This window comes from Oncorhynchus keta, chromosome 14 (genome assembly GCF_023373465.1).
Source record: "Oncorhynchus keta strain PuntledgeMale-10-30-2019 chromosome 14, Oket_V2, whole genome shotgun sequence".
NCBI lineage: Eukaryota > Metazoa > Chordata > Actinopteri > Salmoniformes > Salmonidae > Oncorhynchus > Oncorhynchus keta.
This window is the reverse complement of record NC_068434.1, coordinates 41,750,159-41,775,297: the sequence shown is the minus strand read 5'-3', so window position 1 is coordinate 41,775,297 and position 25,139 is coordinate 41,750,159. Positions and strand designations below refer to the sequence as shown.

Sequence of the window (25,139 nt, the reverse complement as noted above, 5' to 3'; positions counted from 1 at the left end):
ATTGTAGATAAGTGCAGATTGAATTCTCACTATAACAGTATAGCTGGTATTAAATTGTATTAATCTACGGATCAACAATGCAGAACATAAAAGACACAGTACTGTAGCACAATGAGTCACACTAGAGATGGTAGTGTAGTGTTCTGTTCCTCTGTAGCCAGGGTCATGACACACACACACACCCCTCTCCACACTGACGTTGTTTTAAGTTTGGCTTCGTCAGTTCATTCGGTGCAACAAAAGGACGACTGACTTCAAAAGGACTCATTCGGGAAGGAACAAAGAATTGCCTAACTGTAGTTACGCAATATTGTATAATACACAAGTGCACAAGTGTAATGAAAAGTACACATTGTAGGTGGTCTCAAGAAAAGGCCATTATGCGACTCATTGTTTTAGTGGTGCCAGTCTAGATAGAAGTAGATCGCAACTGACACCCTATTCCCTATATAGGGCACTACCTTGGTCAAAAGTAGAGTACTATGAAGGAAATAGTTTCCCATTTGGGACGCATTGAGAGTGAATAGATTATATTTCATAATTAAGCAATAAGGCACAAGAGACCATGCTATGTGCTGAATACAGTCACGGGTATATGCTGTTGTTCAGCCCGATGCGACGCGAAGGGCCAGCCAACCCATTTAACTTAGACTGTATACTGCACATAGCACGGTCTCGAGTGCCTTATTGCTTCTATAAAACGGTTACCAACATATAAAATGTAAATAAATGACACATTTTCATTAACTTTATCTTGATAATTCAATTCATACTATTTAAGTATTCCTTTAGACGAAAGAGTCCGGCAATGTTGTTTGGGAAAAACACTGGTTGTTCTTTCTATACTTCTAACAAACAATTGTTGCTAAACTAGCTAGCTAGCCTATAGCTTATTTAGTTATGTCTGCTAACTTTTAAGATGTTTTGTTCTCATTAATCTTTACATTGCCATTTATTGTACATCCACTATAAAAGTGTCCCATGTCGCCTGGTACATTGTCTCCAGGAACAGTATCCATTATCTTCCTCTTTTCTGCCGGAGTGGTGCACCAGGCGACACAGAACACTTTTTTTAGTGGATGGACGATAAATGGCAATGTACAGAGCGTTAGCAGACATAACTAGGCTAGCTGTAGGCGAGCTAGTTATCCAGTTTAGCTAGCATAGTCCAAGTTGGTATTAGATATAACGTTGCACCCCCTCCCGCCTGTGGGGAAAACAACCTGTGGTTACCTTGGTTACTCCATTGGTGCACAGCAAACACTTTTTCGAATGTAATTTTTTTGTTGTCTCCTTGTTTTAGTTAATTACAAAGCTAAATTTAAGAAAAGGGCAACACGTTTAAAGATTACTTCTCAACACTGCCTGCTCCCGAGCGTTTTCACTACATAGAAAAACATGCCCATTTTAATGATGGTGCTGTGAGTGAGTGACTGCTAGCTAGCTACCAACAGTAGCATTAAGCTAGCCAAGACCAACACAAACAGACTATACAGCTAGCTACAAGTAGTAAGTGGAGTTTCAAACAGACTATACTAAACAAGTTAAATGTATTGTTATTTTAATGTTGGTAACCGTTTTATCAAAGCAATAAAGCACTCGAGACCGTGCTATGTGCTGAATTCTGTCACCGGTAAATGGGTTGACTTCGGGCCAAACAACGCAATTTACTTGTAACTATATTCAGCACATAGCACAAGTCTTTTGGGCCTTATTTCTTAATTGTGCACTGTCCAGTATACATAGAACAGGTTGTGAAGTCATTTGTTTTATAATCCTCATTAGTAGTTATTAGTTAATACCACAGCATACAGCAGTCTAGTTTATGCACAGTAGGCAACACACACCAACACACACACGCACACACACACACACACAGGCACACACACACACACACACACACACACAGACAGTTCTCATCATCTGTGTGACAGGCAGTGATTGACCCCAGTGCGTAGAATATGGATAGCATCTGTCACACATGATGGTTACTCTTTTTGGCACCCTGTCACAACATATATCCATTTAGGAGGTACACACAAACACAATTGCTGTCTTGGTGGTATCCTTATGTGTGTTGTTGCAGTGTGTGTCGTGTACAACAAGCACCTGTGCTGCTGGCTCTAACCCACTAGCCACTAACCAGTGCTAACCCTGTGATGGCTAATTCTCTGTGGCGTGGATCCCCGCTCACTAACGCCTTCTAACCCTGCACTCACAAACCCAGCCCCTCACTTCTGACCTCTGAGCCCTGACCCCGTTAACACTGTGACGTCCCAGCAGGGCATTCCGGTGCATTGCTGAGAGAAAGAGGAGGAAACGAGAACAGGAGGCAACCTCTACTATAACAGAGACTGAGAGGTACCTTCCATGTCTGACCTGGCTGCCCTGTACACAGTGCTGTAGTGTGGTGTGGCCCCCGCCCCAACAACCCCTGCGCAGACACACACGTACAGACGCACAGGCGCACAGGCACCCTCTAACATTGTTGTTGTGCCCCCCCTCACACTCACACCCTGTCCGTCAGACCAACTCTAATGATCGACCATGTCTTAGTAGCCTCTCACTGTTCCAGGTAGTGTGATCATACAACACTTTGCCTAAGAGCCAGACAGTTGACTCCAGAAGTCAATAATGATTGGTGTGCGTGAGTGTCTGGGTTGCTGTCTGTGCATGGATGGGCTGGCGGTAAAGGAGGAAAGCTAGTGTCTGTCTCACCAACTCAAACCCAGCTCAGAAGTTGCACACTACAGTATATATGGAATAGGATTCCATTTGGGAGACAAGCCTAGCTGTACTACTGTAGATGGGACCAGGAGCTGGGTTTGCGTTGGTGAGACTGACACTGCTACAACAGCTTGTCAACATTTTAGTTCCTTAGGCCTGGCGGCTGTGCGACAATGGGCAGTGGTGTGTAACCGTGACAATGAATCAATGTATGAACATTTACAGCATGACATTGGCATGACAGTTTTAATCAGTGTTAAACACCGAGCTGCTGCAGTGCACACCATGTGACTGTGTTCATGGAGACTGGACTGTAACTCACTTCTCTGCCGGACAGCGTTGTGTGGCTGTGACTGTATGAATCATGTGTCACAGTGTAGCTCTTACAGGATAAAGGGTACAATAAATTGTTGGTGTATTCAGTGCACCAGGGTTCTCATGTGTTGCAGAGGAGTATGGACAGTGTTTCATTGTATCAATTTGGTTCCATTTATTATATTCAGATTAAAGGAACACATATGGATGGGTGGAGATTGGACTGAGAAGTTTGTATATGAAGAGTAACGCACGCACGCTAATACACACGTGCACACACCAAAACTCCTCTCATTAATTTAGGCCTGGAGGAGGTGCTCTCTCGCTCTCTCTCTCTTTCATCACTGAGTCACTTCAGGGAGTGCATCGTACTGTCACAGGCACCCAGTTGATTTGTGTAAGAGACCTTGACAGTATTTTATTTGTAAACCAGCTGTCTAGAAAACACACGTTAGCTTTAGCTTGGTATCTAACACGCAAACCGTTAGGCTGCCGTTACACGATGCAACTTGCACACAATTTGAGTCTTTTGCAACTGAGTTTTTTCTTGATTGCTTCGCCGAAGCACCCCCCTGCAACTAATCTGTAACCTGGTTGCATCCAATTGAAACTTTTCAACAGCCAATCAAAACAAACACTTTTGTCACATGATCCATTCCACGGTTCGGAATCATGACCCAGTTGTCATGTCAACACACAGCTGTCAGTGCTGCGCAGAACAACCCTCTACCAAGGTTGACAGAACAAAGACAAGCACAGCAGGAGATGTTTAAGTGATAATGCCCTTGAAGACGGTGTTTGGAGGATAGGTGTTAGGCCCGAGACAAAGTTGAGCTTAACAACACCCGTGCCAATATATCCTCCAAACATCAGTTTTATACAACAGGTTACCAACATATTCAAATAATGACTGACATATTTTCATCAAAAAAAATTCATACTATTTCATCCTTCCACAAGATATAGTCCCGACACAAATCTAGGGTTGCTACCCAATCTAGGGTTGCTACCTTGCTAGCTAGCCAACTACGGCTAACTTACAGTCACGTCAAAAAGTGCAGGCAGAATAACAGCAAAGTAGCTGCATTTGCATTTGTTTAACCCTCTGTGGCATGGTGTTTCCTCAGGCAACAAACTACCTTTTTGTACCTCATACCCCCCCTTCCATTTAAAAAAAATATATATATATAGATATATTTTCTAACATGTCTGTGTCCAATGAAATGAGGGGCTGAAGTGAGTGTGGCCTTTTGTCTGGGGGTGGAGCAGTCCTTTCACGAAGCAAAGCCGCATGGGACACAGGGCCACCAATTGGTAAGATAAAATCACTTTTTAACATGTTTAAATTCAAATAACTTCATATAAAAAATACATATGCACGTGCATGAGTATGTAAAGAAGTATGTTTGATTGTTTAAATACTTATTTTGTTTTTATTTATATACTAAAACTGTGTTTTTTTGGTTCGTTGCCTCAGGGCAACATTGTGCCGTTGACCACTTTTGTTCGGGCAACATCATGCTAAAGTGTGGAGATGTGCTCGGATGCATAATTATGACCATGGTCAATGTTTTTAGTTTACTATCTACTGATACTTACAGGAAATGGACACAAGAATGTTTTATGGGCAGAAGGAACATCATCGAGCAGTTAGGGTCATTCCCGCTGACAGTGAGGACAGTGAGCTTGAGGAGAGTCAGGAAGAGTGGATCCCCGAATCAGGTTCGAAAGAAAGTTAGGAGGTCAGGGGTCAGTTAGGGGTCAGTCAGCAAAGTAATGTGTGTGTGGTGTGTGTGTGTGTTTGCATGCGTGTCAGTAGATGAAGAAGGGTATATGACACATTCAAATGTGTGCTTCCTGCTGTCTTTTATAAAGGAGAATGCCTGAGGATGAAGATGTAGCAGAGGTTGATGTTCCACGCCTACCCCGAGGGACAACACCCCACAATGCATATTTCAATGCTTACCCAGAATGGCATGGCCTGCTTTCAAGATCTGATGATATCATGTCCCCCCTCCAGTACTCCAAGCAGTTTTTCTCTGAAGACATTCTGGAAGTTATTGTAGGGCAGTCAAATCTATATGCGATACAATGTAACGTAAACAAGCCCCTTAACCTCACTCCAAAATAATTGGAGCAGTTCCTGGGTATTGTGGTGTACATTGTTTGGTTTACCAGGCACCTTCATGTTTTGGAACAAAGCCTGCCGAGTGTCCCAAGTAGCTGACACCATGATACTGAATAGATGGGAGGCCATCAAAAAATCGCTGAGGTTGGCAGTTGGGATCTGAAGCGAAAGATTATATCGCTAAAGAATACAACAAGAATATGGGTGGGGTGGATCTGCTCGACTCACTGTACCAGGATAAAATCAGATCAAAGAAGTGTTACCGCCGGCTGGTGTTCCACTTCCTGGATATGATCATCGTGACCACCTGGCTGCTCTACCAAAGAGATTGTGAAGGCACTGGCATGAGAAAGAAGGAACAAATGAAGCTGTATACCTTCAAGTCATACATTGCAAAAGTGGAAAGAGTCTGGAGCACGATAAATGTTATCCCAGTTCCACAATTGCTGGTGAGGTATGAGGAGAAGAGGAGAAAAGAACCCGCTGCTCCAATTTCAGTCCCCGATGTGCACCTGGATGCCACAGCCCACTGAAAAGAAGGGGAGATGCAAGGTACCAGGGTGCACAGGTACACCAAAAGCCAAGTGCCAGAAATGTGATGTCCACCTCTGTTTCACATCCACCAGCAACTGCTTCCTGAGGTTCCACACAGAATTGGAAATCAGAGTGTGCTTTGTCAAAAAGAGAAACACTGATTCAAATAATAACCCACACACACACACACACACACACACACACACACACACACACACACGCACACGCACGCACACACACACACACACACACACACACACACACACACACACACACACACACACACACACACACACACACACACACACACACACACACACACACACACACACACACACACACACACACACACATTCATTTGGATGTTAGTTTATTTGATTGTTTGATGTTTTGACTTTGAAGCTTCTTATTGTGATTGACTGGAACTATTTGTGGTTGATGTTTGTCTAAATTAAACTTGTTCTAATGCATATATTGCTTGTTTTCCTTATTCCACTTATCATACATACTATAGAAAACCTTGGTGTTTCAGCAAGAAACCAACATCTGTTTGGGGGACGACAATGACACATTTTATGATGGATATATTATCAGGGACCCCGAAGCTCCCCAAAAACCAGGTGAAATATTTTTCCCCCAAAACATAAAAAGTCATGCCATAGAGGGAGGGTTAAGCTGTTTTCCAGAGACATTTATTTGGATACATCCATAACAATGAGCTAATGAGGCATGCTTTCGCCTGGAAAATGTGCTCACTCATCAGGACACTGATGTTCAGAGGAGCTAGCCAACAACACAGCTAACACAATCGCTTCAAGCTGGAAAGACTGCAAACTAGCTGCACTTAGTTTCTTTTGACATTTTTTCAATTACATTTCTTTGTGTATATCCATAAAAATGATGCCATTAGATTCATGATTTTGACTGCTTGAGAAACGTTGCCTGCCTGTATCTGTCTCGTCCCGAATCCCGACACTATGGGACAGCTGGACATCGAATTTGAATATCGAAACAATGTTGCAAATGTCAGAGAGACAGACAGTAGGGTTTTTACAAATCTCCACTGTTGAAATGGGGTGTGTTTAGAATTCTCAAACAATATGACAGAAGCATCTTCAATTTGATTGGCTGTTCCATGCAATTTTAATCGCATTTGAGTTGCTTCATGTAACAGCAAAGTTACTTGAGATGATGCCACTTGCAACTAAAATTGCATGATAGTTGCTTTGTGTAACCCCAGGCTTAGGCAACAGTCTCAATAAAGGTATTTCCGTTATAAATTGGACACAGCAGAATGCACAACATTAGTTATCCTTTATGAGTGTTTCTTCCAACATGTTTGTCTTAACTATGGCATTCATACTACAACAGTATAGAGAGCGATTCAGTATTGCGTACTGGACAACACGTGGGAACAAATACCTAACTTTGAGAGAGTCCTCTTAAACAAAGACAAGCGACGACAGCGCTAAAAGCGTCTTAACATGCATGCACAATAGCATCACGTGTCAAATAAACATTCATGAATTATGGAGAATTTTTTTTTAGGCTTGTTTCTCTTCTTCCACTCTGTTCCACTTACATTTAGGGCGGTTTCTTTTCTCTGTTTCCCCTCATCCTTTTCCCTCTCTACTTCCTCCTTTAAAGCAGGCAGTGTTTGTGGGTAAACTGACGACAGCAACTCTCTCACACATCACACACACACACACACACACACACACACACACACACACACACACACACACACACACACACACACACACACACACACACACACCCATATGCATAATGCCTGTGTTTGATCCACAACATGAATCAGAACCATGGATATGTGTATACCAGACAGCTGTGTAGAGTGAGAGACAAGGGAACAAGGGATGAAGTAGGTTGAAGAGACGAGGAGAAGTAGTGAGGGATGAGAGGGAGGGCAGTATTCAAATTCAAAGTCTAATTTCAACTTCTAAGTTAGAGAGGAAGAGGAGGTTAAGCACACATAACTTGTACCTTAAGCCATACCAGTGGCAATTTTAGCATGTAAGTCTTTTTGGGGACAGTTCTTTACATTTTTTAGATGCATGCCAGCAAAGCCACTAAACAACACAACACTAAAACAATACAGTAATGTTTTAATTTTTACATTTTTTATTTCACCTTTATTTAACCAGGTAGGCTAGTTGAGAACAAGTTTTCATTTACAACTGTGACCTGGCCAAGGTAAAGCAAAGCAGTGCATCACAAACAACAACACAGAGTTACACATGGAATAAACAAACATACAGTCAATAATGCAAAAGAAAAAGTATATATACAGTGTGTGCAAATGAGGTAGGATAAGGGAGGTAAAGGCAATAAATAGGCCATAGTGGTGAAATAATTACAATATAGCAATTAAACACTGGAGTGATAGATGTGCAGAAGATGAATGTGCAAGTAGAGATACTGGGGTGCAAAGGAGCAAAAAAGATAAATAACAGTATGGGGATAAGGTAGTTGGATGGGCTATATTTACAGATGGGCTATGTACAGGTGCAGTGATCTGTGAGCTGCTCTGACAGCTGGTGCTTAAAGTTAGTGAGGGAGATGATGAGTCTCCAGCTTCAGTGATTTTTTACAGTTCGTTCCAGTCATTGGCAGCAAAGAACTGGAAGGAAAGGCGGCCAAAGAAATAATTGGCTTTGGGGGTGACCAGTGAAAAATACCTGCTGGAGCGCGTACTACTATGCTGCTATGGGGACTAGTGAGCTGAGATAAGGCGGGGCTTTACCTAGAAAAGATTTATAGATGACCTGGAGCCAGTGGGTTTGGCGATGAATATGAAGTGAGGGCCAGCCAACGAGAGCATACAGGTCGCAGTGGTGGGTAGTATATGGGGCTTTGGTGACAAAACGGATGGCACTGTGATAGACTGCATCCAATTTGCTGAGTAGAGTGTTGGAGGCTATTTTGTAAATGACATCCCCGAAGTCAAGGATCAGTAGTATAGTCAGTTTTACGAGGGTATGTTTGGCAGCATGAGTGATGGATGCTTTGTTGTGGCATAGGAAGCCAATTCTAGATTTAATTTTGGATTGGAGATGCTTAATGTGAGTCTGGAAGGAGAGTTTACAGTCTAACCAGACACCTAGGTATTTGTGGTTGTCCACATATTTTAAGTCAGAACCGTCCAGAGTAGTGATGCTGGACATGCGGGCAGATGCAGGCAGCGATCGGTTGAAGAGCATGCATTTAGTTTTACTCGCATTTAAGAGCAATTGGAGGCCACGGAAGGAGAGCTGTATGGCATTGAAGCTCATTTTGAGATTAGTTAACACAGTGTCCATACAGAATGGTGTCGTCTGCGTAGAGGTGGATCAGAGAATCACCAGCAGCAAGAGCGACATCATTGATGTATACAGAGAAGAGAGTCGGACCGGGAATTGAACCCTAATTAATTGCACTATAACGGTGATTAAAGATGCCCACAAACTGTTAGGGCCTACATAAAGTTGTCCCAACAGCAGAGCTTTCTTTTCAGCACCATGGAGTGAATCCTTACCACCGCCACACCTGGTTATCAGCGGAGCCTTGTCTGGCAATGAAACTGTTAATTCAGCCTCATTTACTACCTTTAAAAAAAAGCTGATATGGCTGACTTGCTTAAACAAATGTGGTTTCTACTGACAATTAAGATGTACAAACTATGGCATAATGGGACGACGAGCAGATAAGAGTCAATCCGTAATTCCGATTAAGACATTATAATGAGGGAGCTAGACAACAAAATCCCCGTTTTGCCCGGGGTTGAAGACGCCAGCTGTCTAGTAATTTTAGTGCAGCATTTGATTCACCTTGTTATGCTGTGCTGACTTGACCAGGAAGATGGCGCGGCAGTCCTTCTTGTGGGCAAATTTCGTCATCAAAGTCTGGCATTCTCTGGATTGATGGTGGTCTCAAGACAATTGGGAACTTGGAAAAAAACAAGGTTGAATCATGATGTCTGATCTTCAGGTCGTAGCTCTAGAAAGAGTTCCCGACTTGGAATTCCGAGTTGGATGACCGTTCAAAACATATTATTTTCCCAGTCTGAGCTTGTTTTCTTTTTAGAGTTCCCAGTTGTCTTGAACTCACTGAAGTCTGAGATTTCCCAGTTCTGAGTTTCCAGTTTTTTCTTTTACGCGCCAGAATTCATACTAGATTGACAGCATGGCCAATGTATTCAACCTTTTAGGCTAATAATAGCCTAAACAAACCATTATAGCACCATTATTAACTTGACATGCTTGCGCCACCATTATCTTAGGCTATATTGTTGAGCATTTGACACAATATTATACTCCCTACAATGCAAAACCCAAACTTACCTCTTTTACTGAACGAATTTGATCCAAATCTACCCCTGGCGCAGTGCTGACCTCCTCAATCCTCCGTTTTGCCTGGGGTTGAAGCGGCCAGCTGTCTAATTCCCTGTCCTTGAGCTGACGTAGTAACTGCTGTGCTCACCGGTGGTGAGATATAAACAACTCATTCACTGGTGCTGTATTCAAACTTTTCTGGCCCATGGTGTTGCTTATGAATGTTTATCCTTTTCAAATATTTAATTGGTCACTGCAAATGTAATTGGTCATTGCAAATGTATGGAAGCATGCTAAACTGTGTCCTATTCCGAACAACAGCAAAGAACCCATTACTCCTGCCAATAGTCGACCAATTAGTATACTCCCTTTACTAAGTAAGATATTGGAGGGTATTGTGAGTAGACACATATGGGAGTACATGGAAAAGAATGATCTGATCACAGCCAATCAGCATGCTGTTCGCAAAAACCATTCCATTACCACTGCATTGGTTGACATGACTGACCAGAAGCTCAATGCTATGGATAATGGCAGGTTTGTGGGTGTACTATTTTTAGATTTTAGTGCAGTATTTGATTTAGTGGATCATAAAATAATTTTGACACAGTTGTTGCATTATGGTTTTAAGGAGGAAGCATTGAATTGGGTACAGTCATATCTAACTGACAGGAAACAGTCCACCTATAACAATGGTTCATTTTATTCCCCTCATGCTTTAAACTATGGAATACCGCAGGGCAGCTTCCTTGGGCCACTACTTTACTTGATAATTAACCAACGACCTTCCTTATGCCTTATCTGAAACTCAAGCTACTATATTCACAGATTATACTATAATTTATGCAGCAAGACAATCGGTTCAACAGGTACAGCAAGCTCTACAAGTAGAGTTGGAAAATATCGTGGGTTAGGTGGGTTTGCCGGAACAAACTCGTTTTAAACACCAAGAAAACCAAATGTATGTTGGTCTGTACTACCAGGAAAAGGCCAACACAGCATGGGATACCATTAAGTATGGGGGGAGTACAAATTGAGGAAGTGGCAGAAACCAAACTACTAGGAGTGCAGCTAGACAACTGCTTATCATGGTTGTCTCAAATAACTCATCTATGTTAAAATAAATATTAAAGCTGCATGCATGATCAGAAGGATAGCTACATATTTAACAGGAAAGATTCTTAACCCAAGCATTAATTGAGAGTCAGGTGAACTACTGTTCTATGGCCTGGGGAAATGCATCAGCAAGTGAAGTTAGGAGGCTGCAGATTGCACAGAAGAAAGCAGCAAGGATTGTTTTAAGGTGGAGATATGGTTATTCTGTTGTAGTCAATGCGCAATGCTCTTGGTTGGTCATCAATCAATCAAGATAATTGAAAAAACATTTATTTTATTTCATAATATACACCATTTAAAACGGCCAAACTCTATTCACAACAGTATTCAATTGGTAAGAGACAGGCATTCAGTAAATACTAGGAATAGATTGTCCACCATCTATGCGTTATTCAGACAGAAAAGACTGTATTTATCTGATCAATATGTTAGTGCGTTATGTCTGTTTGTAACAGTGTGTTATATGTGAAAATGTGATCGTATTATAAATGGTATTTTAATGTTTAAGGACTCTTTGAAGATTAGTCCAAATGATGACTAAAATAGATCCTAATCAAATAAAATCAAAATCCTTTTAAGCTTGGAAAAGAGATGCTTAAACGTAGACTTGGGCCACACACCCACTCCACTGAATAACAGGCTAGTGATTGCTATGCAACGTTTGCAGTTAGCCACTGATTCCTTCCAAACCAATCATTGTTGAATTTGAAATTTCCAATTTGTTGTGTAATGTTTATGTCCAATTTTCGATGAGCATGGATACATTTTCTCTATAATTTCTCTTCATATGACAAGGATTGAAAAGGATTTGTCAGTAGATTGTTGACTTGATTCATGATAATGACAGCTTGTCTAGTTTGCTATGATTTTGAAAGTATGACGTTGACATGAGTCCAATCAAAGCTATGGTAGATATAACTTGATTTGACGTCATTTTATCTGTGGCCAATGACCTTGAGCCTTGATGGATGGACAGTTCTAATGTAACTCTATGGCAGCACCCAAGGGGCTTGATTTTTCAAGCTATCCCCATAGATTTTGCAGTGACGTAGTGTCCCAGTGAGTGACAGAACACTGAGTCAATCACATTACCAACCCTTACGATCGGTATTTTCCGCTGGCTGCCCCACCACCACAGAAAGCACTGAGGCTAGGCTGAAACACCTGCATTTTGGAGCTGCCTTACTCAAGAAAGCAAAGATGAGACCATGTTTTTGTATGCGGCTTTATTAATTCATTTTTTGTTTTTACATGGTTTGCAAACTGATATGTGACACGTATTAATGCCAAAATAACACATTTTTTATATTAATAACAAAAAATATATATAAATAAATAAAGTAATACTGTATATATACATACTACTGTATATATACTGTATATATACATACAGTGCCTTTGAAAAGTATTCAGACCCCATTACTTTTTCCACATTTTGTTACGTTACAAACTTAATCTAAAATCAAAATACAAATAATAAAATAAATAATAATAAATAAAAAACAAAAATACATTATTTACATTAGTATTCATGATTTGGAAAGGCACACACCTGTGTGTATAAGGTCCCACAGTTGACAGTGCATGTCAAAAAACCAAGCCATGAGGTCGAAGAAATCATCCGTAGAGCTCTGAGACAGGATTGTGTCGAGGCACAGATATGGGGAAGGGTACGAAAAACTGTCTGCAGCATTGAAGGTCCCCATGAACACAGTGGCCTCCATCATTCTTAAATTGAAGAAGCTTGGAACCACCAAGACTCTTCCTAGAGCTGGCCGCCCGACCAAACTGAGCAATCGAGGAAGGAAGTGCCTTGATCAGGGAGGTGACCAAGAACCCGATGGTCACTCTGACAGAGCTCTAGAGTTTTTCTGTGGAGATGGGAGAACCTTCCAGAAGGACAACCATCTCTGCAGCACTCCACCAATCAGGCCTTTATGTTAGAGTGGCCAGACGGAAGCCACTCCTCAGTAAAAGGCACATGACAGCCCGCTGGGAGTTTGCCAAAAGGCACCTAAAGACTCTCAGACCATGAGAAAGAAGGTTCTCTGGTCTGATGAAACCAAGATTTAACTCTTTGGCCTGAATTCCAAGCGTCACTTCTGGAGGAAACCTGGCACCATCCCTATTGTTAAGCATGGTGGTAGCATCATGCTCTGAAGATGTTTTTCAGCGGAAGGGGACAAAGTAAAACATTTTTTTAAAAGAGCTAAAATGTCTAAAAACGTGTTTATTTTGCTTTGTCATTATGGAGGTATTGTGTGTAGATTGCTGAGATGTTCTTAACGTTACAAAGTGTGGCAAAAGTCAAGGGGTCTGAATACTTTCCGAATGCACTGTATATATTTTTAGCTCAACAGGTGGGGCTCAAAACAGTCGGGGCTCTGCCCTGAATGACGGTTCACAACTGAGCCATACCATTGCATGTGTTTCCTTTAAAAACGTTATTTAGTAATTGCTTCTGTTTATGAGGATGCAATATACAGTACCAGGCTCCAGTAACACGGTTATCTGTAGGCGTTACTGAATCTCGTCAGTATTTACTTTCTGTGTAACTAACATCACATGTTTTTTTTTTCATTTTTTTTTCAAGAGTTTGTACACTGTCAGTAGATGACAGCTGAATCACAGGAACTTGTTTCACAAGATTGGATATAAAAAAAAATCACAGATCCACAATGTTTTTGAGTCAGACTGACATGAGTCAGACTGACCAAACTTGGAAAAGAGTTCATCTCTTTTGATCCAGTTGAATCATGTTGTGGGAGAGTTCGAAAGGAAACAGATTGATCAAGACTGAATAACTTGAAACAGCAAAGCACCCCCCCCCCCAAAAAAAAAACCAAAACATGAACAGGCATTGATTGACACGCCGTTTCACTTTCCCTTCTACTGCTCTGTTCTTTTCTGTGACAGGAACTTCCGGAAGCACCTGAGAATGGTGGGCAGCCGCAGAATGAAGGCTCAGAGTGAGTTCCCCAGTGAGTGTGGCCCTGGTGCCTGTGCCGTCGTAGCTTGTTATTATGGGATCTACTTTCGTCAGTGTGGTTGTGCTATATGCATGCAGCCTGTACAGTACATGTGTCAGTGTGTGCTGGATAAAATATACTGCATGGTACATTCATGCATTCATAAATAATTGTGGCATGGCTCAATATTAACTAGTTAAAGTTACAGTAAATGGAACCAAGTGGTCCATTGTGGAAGTGTGGTGAAACTGTAGTAGTATAGTCTCCCAAGCACACCGAATCTCACTTCACCCGCCCCCTTCCACATGTTCTCCCCTCTAAATTCTGTGTCCATCTCTTACATTTCAACCTGTCTGAAAAATAGACATCCAACTCCCAGGAGAAAGTGGTCAAAGAGTCAAGACGATCAACGTTACGGCATAAAAGCTTTCAAGTTGGCGTTTTATAGTAGGATGTCTGGTTAGAAGAAGCTGGTAGAGGTGTTGACTTTATTAGCAGCTTTTAAGTGACTGGGTGGTTTGGATACGACAGGCCCAGCTGTGAGCTGGAGTACCAGATGCTCACCCACTCAGCATCACTGTTTCGTGATGATGACTCAGTCAGAGCAATACAAGGAACATGTTTTCAGCCAGGCTGTTTTGAATGAACCGGGATGTGTTGAACATATGGGAAGTGTTTGTGTGTGTTGGCGTCTGTATAGCGGACTGAATCCCACTCCGTTGTGAAAGACGTTTCTGAGTTACTAGCATCTGTGTTGAGTGGCTACATCCCAATTATCTGTCCTTTTCTCCCAAAGTGTTCCTTTGTTCACTTCCCTTCACTGATTTGGAAGGAAATTACAGGTATTAAAATACAAGGTGGAAACTCCCTCTAGTAGTCTCCACCATTCCAATGCTTTTAGACTTGTGGGAAGTAGTGAACAAGTGTACACTTCAGAAGAAAATAGATATTATTGGAACACGCCCAGTGTGTTTTGGGCTTGATTAGGGAAAGTGCGTGTGGCACCCCCCGCCTCCTCATCCTCCACTCATTCTCCTCCACTCCCTCATCAGCATATGCCGACCGCCGAGCCAAGAGTTTCAACCGCTCCTGGAGTGACCCCACCCCTATGAAGCCAGACTCTCTCCATGGCTCCAGAGACAGTGAGTCCAGACACATACTATACACACACTCGCTCATGCAAGCCGACGTGCCCAGGAGACATACGCAAAACACACTTTCTCACTCAAGCACGTACAGTTAAGAATAACTTTACTGAGGCACAAAACAGGCACTATAGGTACACTATGGACACGCACACACTCACACAAACACACACACACTCACACACTCATTTGAAAGAAGCTCCCCTGTACAGACTGTTTGACCCTGATTGTATTTTTCCGCTACCTATTCACGTCTGTCTTTTGGCGGCGGCGGTCTACTGTACCTTGCGTCTGTACGTCTGTCCTTTACGCCTGTACTGTGCGTCTCTGCCGTCCTCCATATCTGTCCAGGGTCTGTCCGAGTCTGTGCTTGTATGTTCCAAGCTCTGTCTTTCATTCTAAATGTTTTGTGTCCGTGTCTCTCTGCAACCTATTGTCTATGTATCTGATGGCTTTGTGTGCCTGCTTTATGTGCCTATGATTTCTTGTGCTACAGTGCATTCGCAAAGTATTCAGACCTCTTGACTTTTCCCACGTTTTGTTACGTTACAGCCTTATTCTAAAATGGATGAACAAAAAACAAAATCCTCAATCTACACACAATACCACATAATGACAAAGCAAAAACAGGTTGTTCGGGAATTTTTGCAAATGTGTAAAAAAAAAAAATAAATAAAAAATACCTTATTTACACAAGTATTCAGACCCTTTGCTATGAGACTCGAAATTGAACTCAGGTGCATCCTGTTTCCATTGATCATCCTTGAGATGTTTCTACAACTTCATTGGAGTCCACCTGTGGTAAATTCAATTTATTAGACAGGATGTAGAAAGGCACACACTTGACTATATAAGGTCCCACAGTTGACAGTGCATGTCAGAGCAAAAACCAAGCCTTGAGGTCGAAGGAATCGTCTCCGAGACAGGATTGTGTTGAGGCACAGATCTGGGGAAGGGTACGAACACAGTGGCCTCCATCATTCTTAAATGAAACTGGCACAGAGAGACAGGAAACACAGGGATAAATACACTGGGGAAAATAAGCGACACCTGGAGAGGGTGGAGACAATAACAAGGTCAAGTGAAACAGATCAGGGTGTGACAAGACCCTGAGAGGATCTGCAGAGAAGAATGTGAGAAACTCCCCAAATACAGGTGTGCCAAGCTTGTAGCATCATACCCAAGAAGAGTCGATGCTGTAATTGCTTTCAAAGGTGCTTCAACAAAGTACTGAGTATAGGGTCTGAGTACTTATGTAAATGTGATATTTCCTCGATGTGTGTCTCTCTATGATTCCTGTCTTCTTCTCTCTGCAAACAGCCAGCAGCCAGGTGCGTAGCTTTTGATTGCAGACTCTCCTCTAATCAGCTCTGTTTGTGATCCTTTCATCTCTCCCCGACTCTGTGTGTGTGTGTGTGTGTGTGTGTGTGTGTGTGTGTGTGTGTGTGTGTGTGTGTGTGTGTGTGTGTGTGTGTGTGTGTGTGTGTGTGTGTGTGTGTGTGTGTGTGTGTGTGTGTGTGTGTGTGTGTGTGTGTGTGTGTGTGTGTCAGATGGGGACCTGCAGTCCTCGTCAGGGGCTCTAGATGAAGGGTCACAGGAGGATGCGGACTGGGAGGAGGAGAGAGAGCTGGAGAGAGCAGCCTGCGAGGGAGAGGACTTCACCCCCCCCAAAATCATAGTGAGATTCTCAGCTCACCTACGAGACCAGTTAGCCATCTCATAGCAGTGCAAAGTGAATAGGGTACATTGTGTTGTTAATAGCTAAGTGTAAACTGTAGTAGAATATCTCTGTAGTGCTGTTCTATATGACCTTAAACAGATATCATACTACTAAGTAGGGTAGTTCCTGACAAATGTATTTATCTCTTTCCATTCTTATTATGATGTTACTTACAGTATATAATGTACCCACTGTAGACAGTTTTTAGTGGATTTTTGTATAGATGTTGAGACTGTCTGTCTTCTTCCAGCTGATATCCTCTAAGGTCCCGAAGGCTGAATATGTCCCTAACATCATCCGTCGGGACGACCCCTCGGTCATCCCCATCCTTTATGTGAGTCCCTCTCATCCACTGGTCCGTTGCACTACTCCTACCTGTTATGATCATTCCTGGATATTCTGATGACTGTCATATTGATTTGCAAGAGTCTCTTCTACACTTCCTAATTTTTTCAGTTTATATGGACAATATCAACTTTTTAAATGCTACGCCATAACGTGCATAGCATAAACCACCCCGTTCACACAGTAGTTGGAATTGTCTTACTGTCTCATCTTACTGTGCCCTATTTTTCATTTTTTCTGTAGGATCATGAACATGCCACATTCGATGACATTATTGGTGAGTAGAGGAAGTGTTTGTTTTTCAGTCATAGTATGCCCTGAATAATGATCATAGTACAGTATGTGGCCTCTCCTCAGCCTGCAGAAAAGTAACATTTATACTTTCCTCCCTCATCTTTCCCTCCAATCACAGAGGAGATAGAGAAGAAGCTGACGGCCTACAGGAAAGGCTGTAAGATCTGGAACATGCTCATCTTCTGTCAGGTGAGAGAGGGGAAGGGGAGATGGCTTAGACACTATTGTGTGTTTGCGTGTGTGAGCTGGAGAATGGGTTCTTATTGTCTCAAACTCATTGTTTAAGTCAGCTTATTGCTGCAGCGGTAATTGTTGCACGCACATAACCGGAATGAACCTGTTCTCCAGGGAGGTCCGGGGCATCTGTACCTGCTCAAGAACAAAGTGGCCACGTTTGCCAAGGTGGAGAAGGAGGAGGACATGATCCAGTAAGATCACTCACTTCTGACAACAATATCACCATCACAACTGTCACTGGATTGAAGGAGCATAGACCAAAGTCATACACTACCATAAAAATGCAGATTAATTTAATCTCTTCCACTTGTATTTGTATGGACAGGTTCTGGAAGAAGTTGAGTCGGTTCATGAGCAAACTAAACCCTGAGGCCAACCTCATTCACATAATGGGCTGCTATGTTCTGGGGAGCGCCAATGGAGAAAAAGTATGGATTTAAAGTTTCCTATTGTAGTTGCAAAATTCTAGTAATTTTCCCTAAATTACCAGGTTTTCTAGTAATCCCAGTTGGAGGATTCCTGGATTTCCTGCGTTCTCCCCTCCTGATTCCAGGAATTTCTGCCGAAACCTTTGGGATTTTGTGAAAGTTACTGAAATGTTGGCCCCATAGTCTGGGTAGCAGTCTGTTTAGCTGTCATTCCACTCCTTGACAATCCTCGTCATGCTAATCTTTGTCATAGGAGAGCCAAACAGACTGGTACCCAGGCTAACCCTACCCAGTACTATATTAACTTATGTAAAGAGTTGTTTCCTGTTCTGTCACTGTAAACATGTATTACCACAACTGTACTGCCTCATTATAGATGACTGCACAGTATATAGGCCTATTTTTATTTATGTAGCCAATATAGAGCCACACACACACACACACACACACACACACACACACACACACACACACACACACACACACACACACACACACACACACACACACACACACACACACACACACACACACACACACACACGCACACACACACATCCCCCTGCCCTGCTGGCCCTGCTGGCCCTCCTCACCCACAGAGACTAAGCCGTACTGGCAGACACTGCAGGGAACAAGCAGCTATGCACACAAACAGATTCACGTACACACACAGACACACACACACACACACTCAGGCACGCACACACAAACACACACAGGCACTTAGTTCAGATGGTCTTGAAAATGCATGCACTCTCACACAGAAACTCCGTACATATGCTACAGGATTTGTGTTTACTCATTTAAATAATTGAACATACCGTTTTCACACGCTGTATTAGGCAGTAAAATGTACAGCAACACATACATGCATTTTGTTCATTAGCACGCTGTACAGTGTGCACACCCTCTGACACAGACATCAGTGTTGTTCCAGTCTAGCTGACATTTTCGCCACGTTGTTCCTTCTCTGGAGTGTGTGTGTGTGTGTGTGTGTGTGTGTGTGTGTGTGTGTGTGTGTGTGTGTGTGCGTGCGTGGCAGTCTGGAGGCTGTACAAGTCGCAGAAATGAAACAGGGAAGCATTTTTCAGTGCATTTATCAGTGTTCTCTTCTGCTATCTGTAATCCCCTGCTACCTCAGCTGGAATGCACATAGAAAGCTTTAGTCATCCGTCTAATAATAGTCTGCTAGTTTCAGAGAGACCTACGTACCGGTACACACCCAGCCTACCTGTAGCTGCAACTCAACTCTAACATCTCCTTGATTGATGTTGTGTGTCTCCCAAATGGCACCCTTTTCCATATACAGTGCACTACTTTGACCAGGGCCTATAGGGAGTGGGATGCCATTTTGGATGCAAACCTTAACTTTGTTATACAGCTCGTTTCCACTCCTTTAGTTGTATTCACTCCCTGTACAGTCTTCTTCTGGGGAGCAGTCACCTCTAGCCTACAAAAAGACAAAAACATAATTAGTTCCTCCTCTGAATTCTGTTAACCCGTCTGCTGGTTTCTGCCGATAGAATCTACCACCGAAATCCTTCTGTTGTACAGTATTCCCCTCTTTTAAAATAGTGACCCGGCTTTAAGGGTTCAAACGATTGTTGTTCATCTCTGTCGACACGGTCAGGGGAGTTCAGGTTAAGCACTGTAACACTGGAGCACGTTATATTCAGAGTCCCGCTAGGGGCCGCGAACCCTGACCTCTCCCACACACGCACACAAACTCCCCAGAGGTTCCGTACATTGATTTAGATCATGCATGCTGCTACTTCTACTGCTCTGTGAAAGGCGTCAGCAGATAGGAAACGGGCTTCTGGAAAAACATGTTAATTGGTTGCGAGGCTCCATGGGGCAGTGGCACTGGCTGGTCCAGACTGCAGGGAGTGGAGCAGGAGTGGAGAAGAGAAGAGGTGCAGGGAAAGGGGAGGTGCAGAGAGAGGGAGAGGAGCGGGGAGAGGGGGGGTGTAGGGAGTGAGCAGAGAAGTGGGCAGGAGGAGGGTTATGTAAGGTACAGTAATGTGCTCTGACAGGCTCTCTCCAGCAATGAGCACTCTCCTCGTACACACAACGGCCACTCAACAACAGATATACTCAGTGAGACAAACACAGGTTAACACTTCAGTGTCACTTCCCATTCTGCTGTATACACAAGACACACTCTGCCCCTGTCGTTCCCACTATGAAGGGCTCTTTTCGGTTGATGTTATGACATATTTAACTTTGGAGTTAGTTGTAATTGCTTTTGGAGGTACAACTGAGCGTTAGTTTCCTTTGGAAAAAGAATGAGTGACAATATGTCTGCAATTGTTTTTGCTGTGAACAGAATACTATTTTCTCTCCTCTCAAGAGGTTTGTCTGTTTTGCCAGATGGATGTTTTGAAAATGTAAAATGTTCTGCTTCACAGCTAATCCAGAATCTGAAGCAGCTAATGAGACCTCATGCCATCGAATTCAAGTCCCCACTAGAGCTGTCTGCGCAGGGTGAGTGTAACACGCATGACCACACACACACAATTTCACATATGTACATTTTCGATTTTCCAATATCTGCTACATGCTGCGCTCTACACGTTCCCTGAATGTAAATAGTGAACATTAATCAAACCTAGTAAGGCAAACCAAGTTAATCAGGACATTAGGGAACACACTGGCAGACATGTCTGAACTTCCTGAGCTCTGAACGCACCCCTCATCAATCATTTCCCCCTGACACTTATTGATGTCATGCTAATTATTTCTCAATTAATATCTCATTATCTCCACTGAGTGTTTCCCTCTCCTCTGTTGACCCACAAGACCCCACTATTTCTCCACCTCTTTCTCTTTTATCTTGTCTCCTCCATTTCCACCGGTTTATAGCTTGACCAAGCTTTACAGTACATGAACACTTCAATCAACTGTATATTTCAATCAACCTTTGAGAGTAGTTGTTGGGAAGGGGGGGGGGGACGTGAATTATTTTATTTTCTGAGAACGGATTAGCTAGTGGAGAGGTGAAGAGAAATCAACTGGACTTAACCGGAGCCCCTTGACCCCGCCCACCCTCTCTCTATTTCTCTCTCTCTAGGCAAGGAGATGATCGAGATGTACTTTGACTTCCGTCTCTTCCGCCTGTGGAAAACCCGCCAGCACTCCAAGCTGCTTGACTATGACAACCTTTTGTGACATTGCTCACCTTTCACCTTTGTCAGCCTACTGGCTGTGTATCTCATCACCGATAGCCTACAGTGACGGCTTTCCTTGAGAGGTCCTGGACGGGAGCGCTCTGTAGAAGAGGTGCAACAGGAAGACGGGGTTCAGGTGGTTTTACTCACTGAGGAGGCTTCAATCCTAAGCTCTCGGATGAATTGAAGGCACTAAGTGAATTCCAGTAGCAGCTACTGTCAAGAGGTGAACTGTATATCCCCCCCCCCATCCATTTTCACCGTCTCAACCAATGCCTCTACTGAGAGAGAACCAGAGAGTGAAGGTAGAAGAGAGAAGTGGATAGATCATCCTTTAGTCTCAAGAGACACATAGAGTTAGATGTTATGCTCAGGAGCCCAGAAAGTCTTCTTGGAAAGAGAGAGAGAGAGAGAGAGAGAGAGAGAGTGAGATGCAGCGCCTGCAGGGAAAATAAAGACTCTTTGTGAAAGGGGAGAAGAGATGGCGACAGATTTCCTCCTTTGTCTACCTGTCAGCTGTGTGAACTCAGATTAAAGCTTTTATTTCCGGAAGTACGTAGATCTCCCTAAAGAGCTAAATGTATTTATAAAGTGCTGTGATGGTTTTCGGAGCTTTAGAGAATAGATTTCCGTTATCTATACATGTACCACAAATAGAAAAGATAGTACTAAATTAGTCTTACCAATAATTCAAAGTATCTATATATCGTATAAAACAGCATTCATTTTGAACTTATTGTGTTCGTATTTCTTATGAACTGTTTGTCTTGAATAACTCAGGGTTACTGCTATCCCTCGTATGATAATTGCCGTCACCTCATGTACCGTCATAACGTAACGGAATAGGACGGAGATGTCTGTCGACTAGTTCCGATCCTCTCCGCTCAGTGGTTGTCAGGGAAACCATTTCAGTGTCTCTGAGCACCTGTGCGTGTTTGTGTGTGAACGAGGCAGTTTTTAAATGTATTATTCTTCATACACTAGGTCAATTGTAGCTTATTGCTCATTACGCATGCAACAGTGACACCGTACCAGAGCCCTGCCACGTTTATGTTTTACCCTGCTGAACTACGGACACAGACGTTTCTTTCTTGTAGTGTTCAGTTCACTCCCAGGGAATGATACCCTGATGCTGTGAGCGCTCTGTCTTACTGTGTGTGTCTGCATTGCATTGCTAACTGTGCATCACTTAATACTGCCGTGAGGTTTATGGAACGTGGACTAGGCCTAGATGACTTGTGTCACACTGCTTATGGTCATCTCCCTCTCTTTATATCTACAGTATATTTACTTGTATTGAACTAGTATTGCTGCTAGTTAGTCTAGTTACTCTCTGCACTGCCTGTGTTTTTCTTCGCTCTTGTTCGAACCAAAATCTCAGTATTCTTGTCATGTCATTCTTATGGCATTTACTTTCTGTGTATTGTGCTATTGACTTTTAACAAACGGGCTTTCTGTCTTGCCCATGTGATATTGTGCAACACTCAGTAGTGGTGCAGTCCACCTCAAACACACGCGGAGCTGTTCTGTGAAGGAGCGGGTCATGATATTGCGATTGGTTTCCAACTTTTGCTCGTGCTCAAAAGTGGCCAAATAACATCATTTACGGATGCTCTTCGCATTCCCTCCTTAAACTGTTCCACCAGAGCTAATAAGTTAACGTGTGTGTAGCTCCTCGGCGCGTGTGTGTGGGTGGTTTGTGTGTTTCTCAGAATCCTAGCCTGATGGGGCACTGCAGGGGTACTGAACTGTGAGGAGTCTTCATTATCAGTGTTCTCTCTTAGCTGGGGGAGTGGGATGATAATACACATCTTTATGCATCCATGTGGTCATACTCAACACAGAGAGACAAAAGAGAGGCCATTTTCTTTATATTCCGTAAGATTTGCTATTATTCAGCAACGTTGGTACAGAGGGTACACGCCTAACAATTCTTTGTTGACCTTCCTAGAATGAGGCAGGCACTCCATGTATTTTACTCACTTGTAGTTTTTCTACATTTAACTCTTTCTCACTAACATACGAGTATTACTGTACATGCGTTATATTGATGTGCAATCAACATTCAGTTTGTGCCACATGGGTATTGTATCTCTCCCCCACTCCTCTGTTTAATGTGTACCTTTACAAAACTGTTAACCAAGGATACAAACCCTCTATCCTGTAGCAATAGACTTTGTAACATTTCCTACACTGTTATTAGAAAATATGTGTTTGCCTTGTTTTGGTCCCAATGCACAGCAATCTCCAACATTACTGACATTGATACGGAAGCAGAGACAGAGGGAGAGAGCACGAGAGAAAAGAGAGAGAGTGAGAGAGAAAGAGCACGACTGTACACATTGATATGTGAGGTTCAGTGTTTATAGCAGATGAGAACGTGTGTATCTTGCTACTCAGAAAGTAGCCTGCTGTATGTGTGGTCTTGGACATCCCACAGTTACTGGCCTTCAACTTCCTCTTCTCAGAGCCTCACTGCTGCCTGTCTCAAAAGCTAACCCCGGGAGGGATTAGGGCCTAGATTTCATGCGGAAGATCTGCGCAATAGCACAATTTTAAATTTAAAAGACAATGTTCCTGTGTTCACGGAGACTACATTCACAGTGCACACTGCATATGTCCGGCTCGATCGGGAATTGCCCAACGCGGCTCTTCCTCGATATGGATTGAATCTAGCCCTAGGTGTTGGAGCACAAAGACATTAATTGTTACTGTATTAAAATACATAAATTTGGCCATATCTATCTGTCTTTGCGTGGCCTGTTTTAATGCAAATTAGCTATAAAAAAAAAATTAAGTGAAGTGAATTAATTGAGCACAGTGAAATACAGTGAATTCAAAAATGTTGTATGAATCAATGATGTATGGTTCTGCTTTAAAATATGTTTATGACCCAGGGGATAGGCCAGTGGACAGAGAACCATCCTTTAAATACCATGGATATAGGAATATTTATTATCTGGTATTTGAGGATGATTTCAAACCATTGTGCCAGCAGAGGAGGAAGTGGTGGAGCAAATGTAGTGCACTATATAGGGAATAGGATGCAATTTGGGATGCATACGTAAGAATGGTAATATACGAGGGCTATGGCAATCTTTCTTGGATAGTTGACAAGCATGGATAGACATTAAAACTTTGAGATTGCAAAAGAGAGACGTGTAAATGAGAAGTTGGTCTGGCCCATATTTAGATGAGAGCTAGGGGCTTTGTCCCAAATAGCTCCCTATTTCCTATTTAGTGCACTACCATTGACCAGGACTCTGCTCAAAAGTAGTGCACTTTCTATAGTGAATGCAGTGACTGTAATATATTATACTGAAGGCAGAATCAGCGAAGCGAGCGCTGACTGCTCTTCGTGGTTTGACTTATCATCCTGGCCAACGAAGCAGCCATTTCCATTTCTGTGAGTAGAAATATAATTGCACAAACCAAGACATCCATCGCACACGCTCTATTAATTCAAACCTTCTGTCGTCACCAATGAGTAAATAAGACATTTCCATGAACTTTCATCCTATTTTTAATGTATGAGTTTCTCCCCCGTTGACTGCGTCCACTTTTTATCAAGATATATTGTATGCCTCCCAAATGACACCATGTTCCCTGTATATAGCACTACGTTTGACCAGAACCCTATGGGGAAAGGGTGTAATTTTGGACTAGTTCTCTGCTCTGTATGC

The 25,139-nt window shown here is 42.7% G+C and overlaps 1 protein-coding gene across 2 annotated transcripts in view; it reads left to right on the top strand.

Annotated features, from left to right (window-relative positions):
• The window catches only part of nsmfb (NMDA receptor synaptonuclear signaling and neuronal migration factor b), a 37,374-nt gene extending 14,127 nt beyond the window's left edge, over nt 1–23,247 (top strand). Inside the window, exons 6-16 of one of the 2 annotated variants that reach the window (XM_052461780.1) lie at nt 2,284–2,361; nt 14,068–14,132; nt 15,173–15,262; nt 16,816–16,943; nt 17,236–17,319; nt 17,574–17,607; nt 17,743–17,813; nt 17,973–18,052; nt 18,187–18,289; nt 20,698–20,773; nt 21,360–23,247. In XM_052461780.1, coding sequence (XP_052317740.1) covers nt 2,284–2,361; nt 14,068–14,132; nt 15,173–15,262; nt 16,816–16,943; nt 17,236–17,319; nt 17,574–17,607; nt 17,743–17,813; nt 17,973–18,052; nt 18,187–18,289; nt 20,698–20,773; nt 21,360–21,457 — 907 coding nt within the window. In that variant the 3' untranslated portion in view covers nt 21,458–23,247. Of the gene's footprint in view, nt 1–1,929; nt 2,362–4,270; nt 4,357–4,643; nt 4,765–4,917; nt 6,118–14,067; nt 14,133–15,172; nt 15,263–16,815; nt 16,944–17,235; nt 17,320–17,573; nt 17,608–17,742; nt 17,814–17,972; nt 18,053–18,186; nt 18,290–20,697; nt 20,774–21,359 lie in introns of those variants that run through there. The other variant, XR_004827558.2, reaches the window with a different exon arrangement.
• Nucleotides 23,248–25,139: the final 1,892 nt, after the last annotated feature.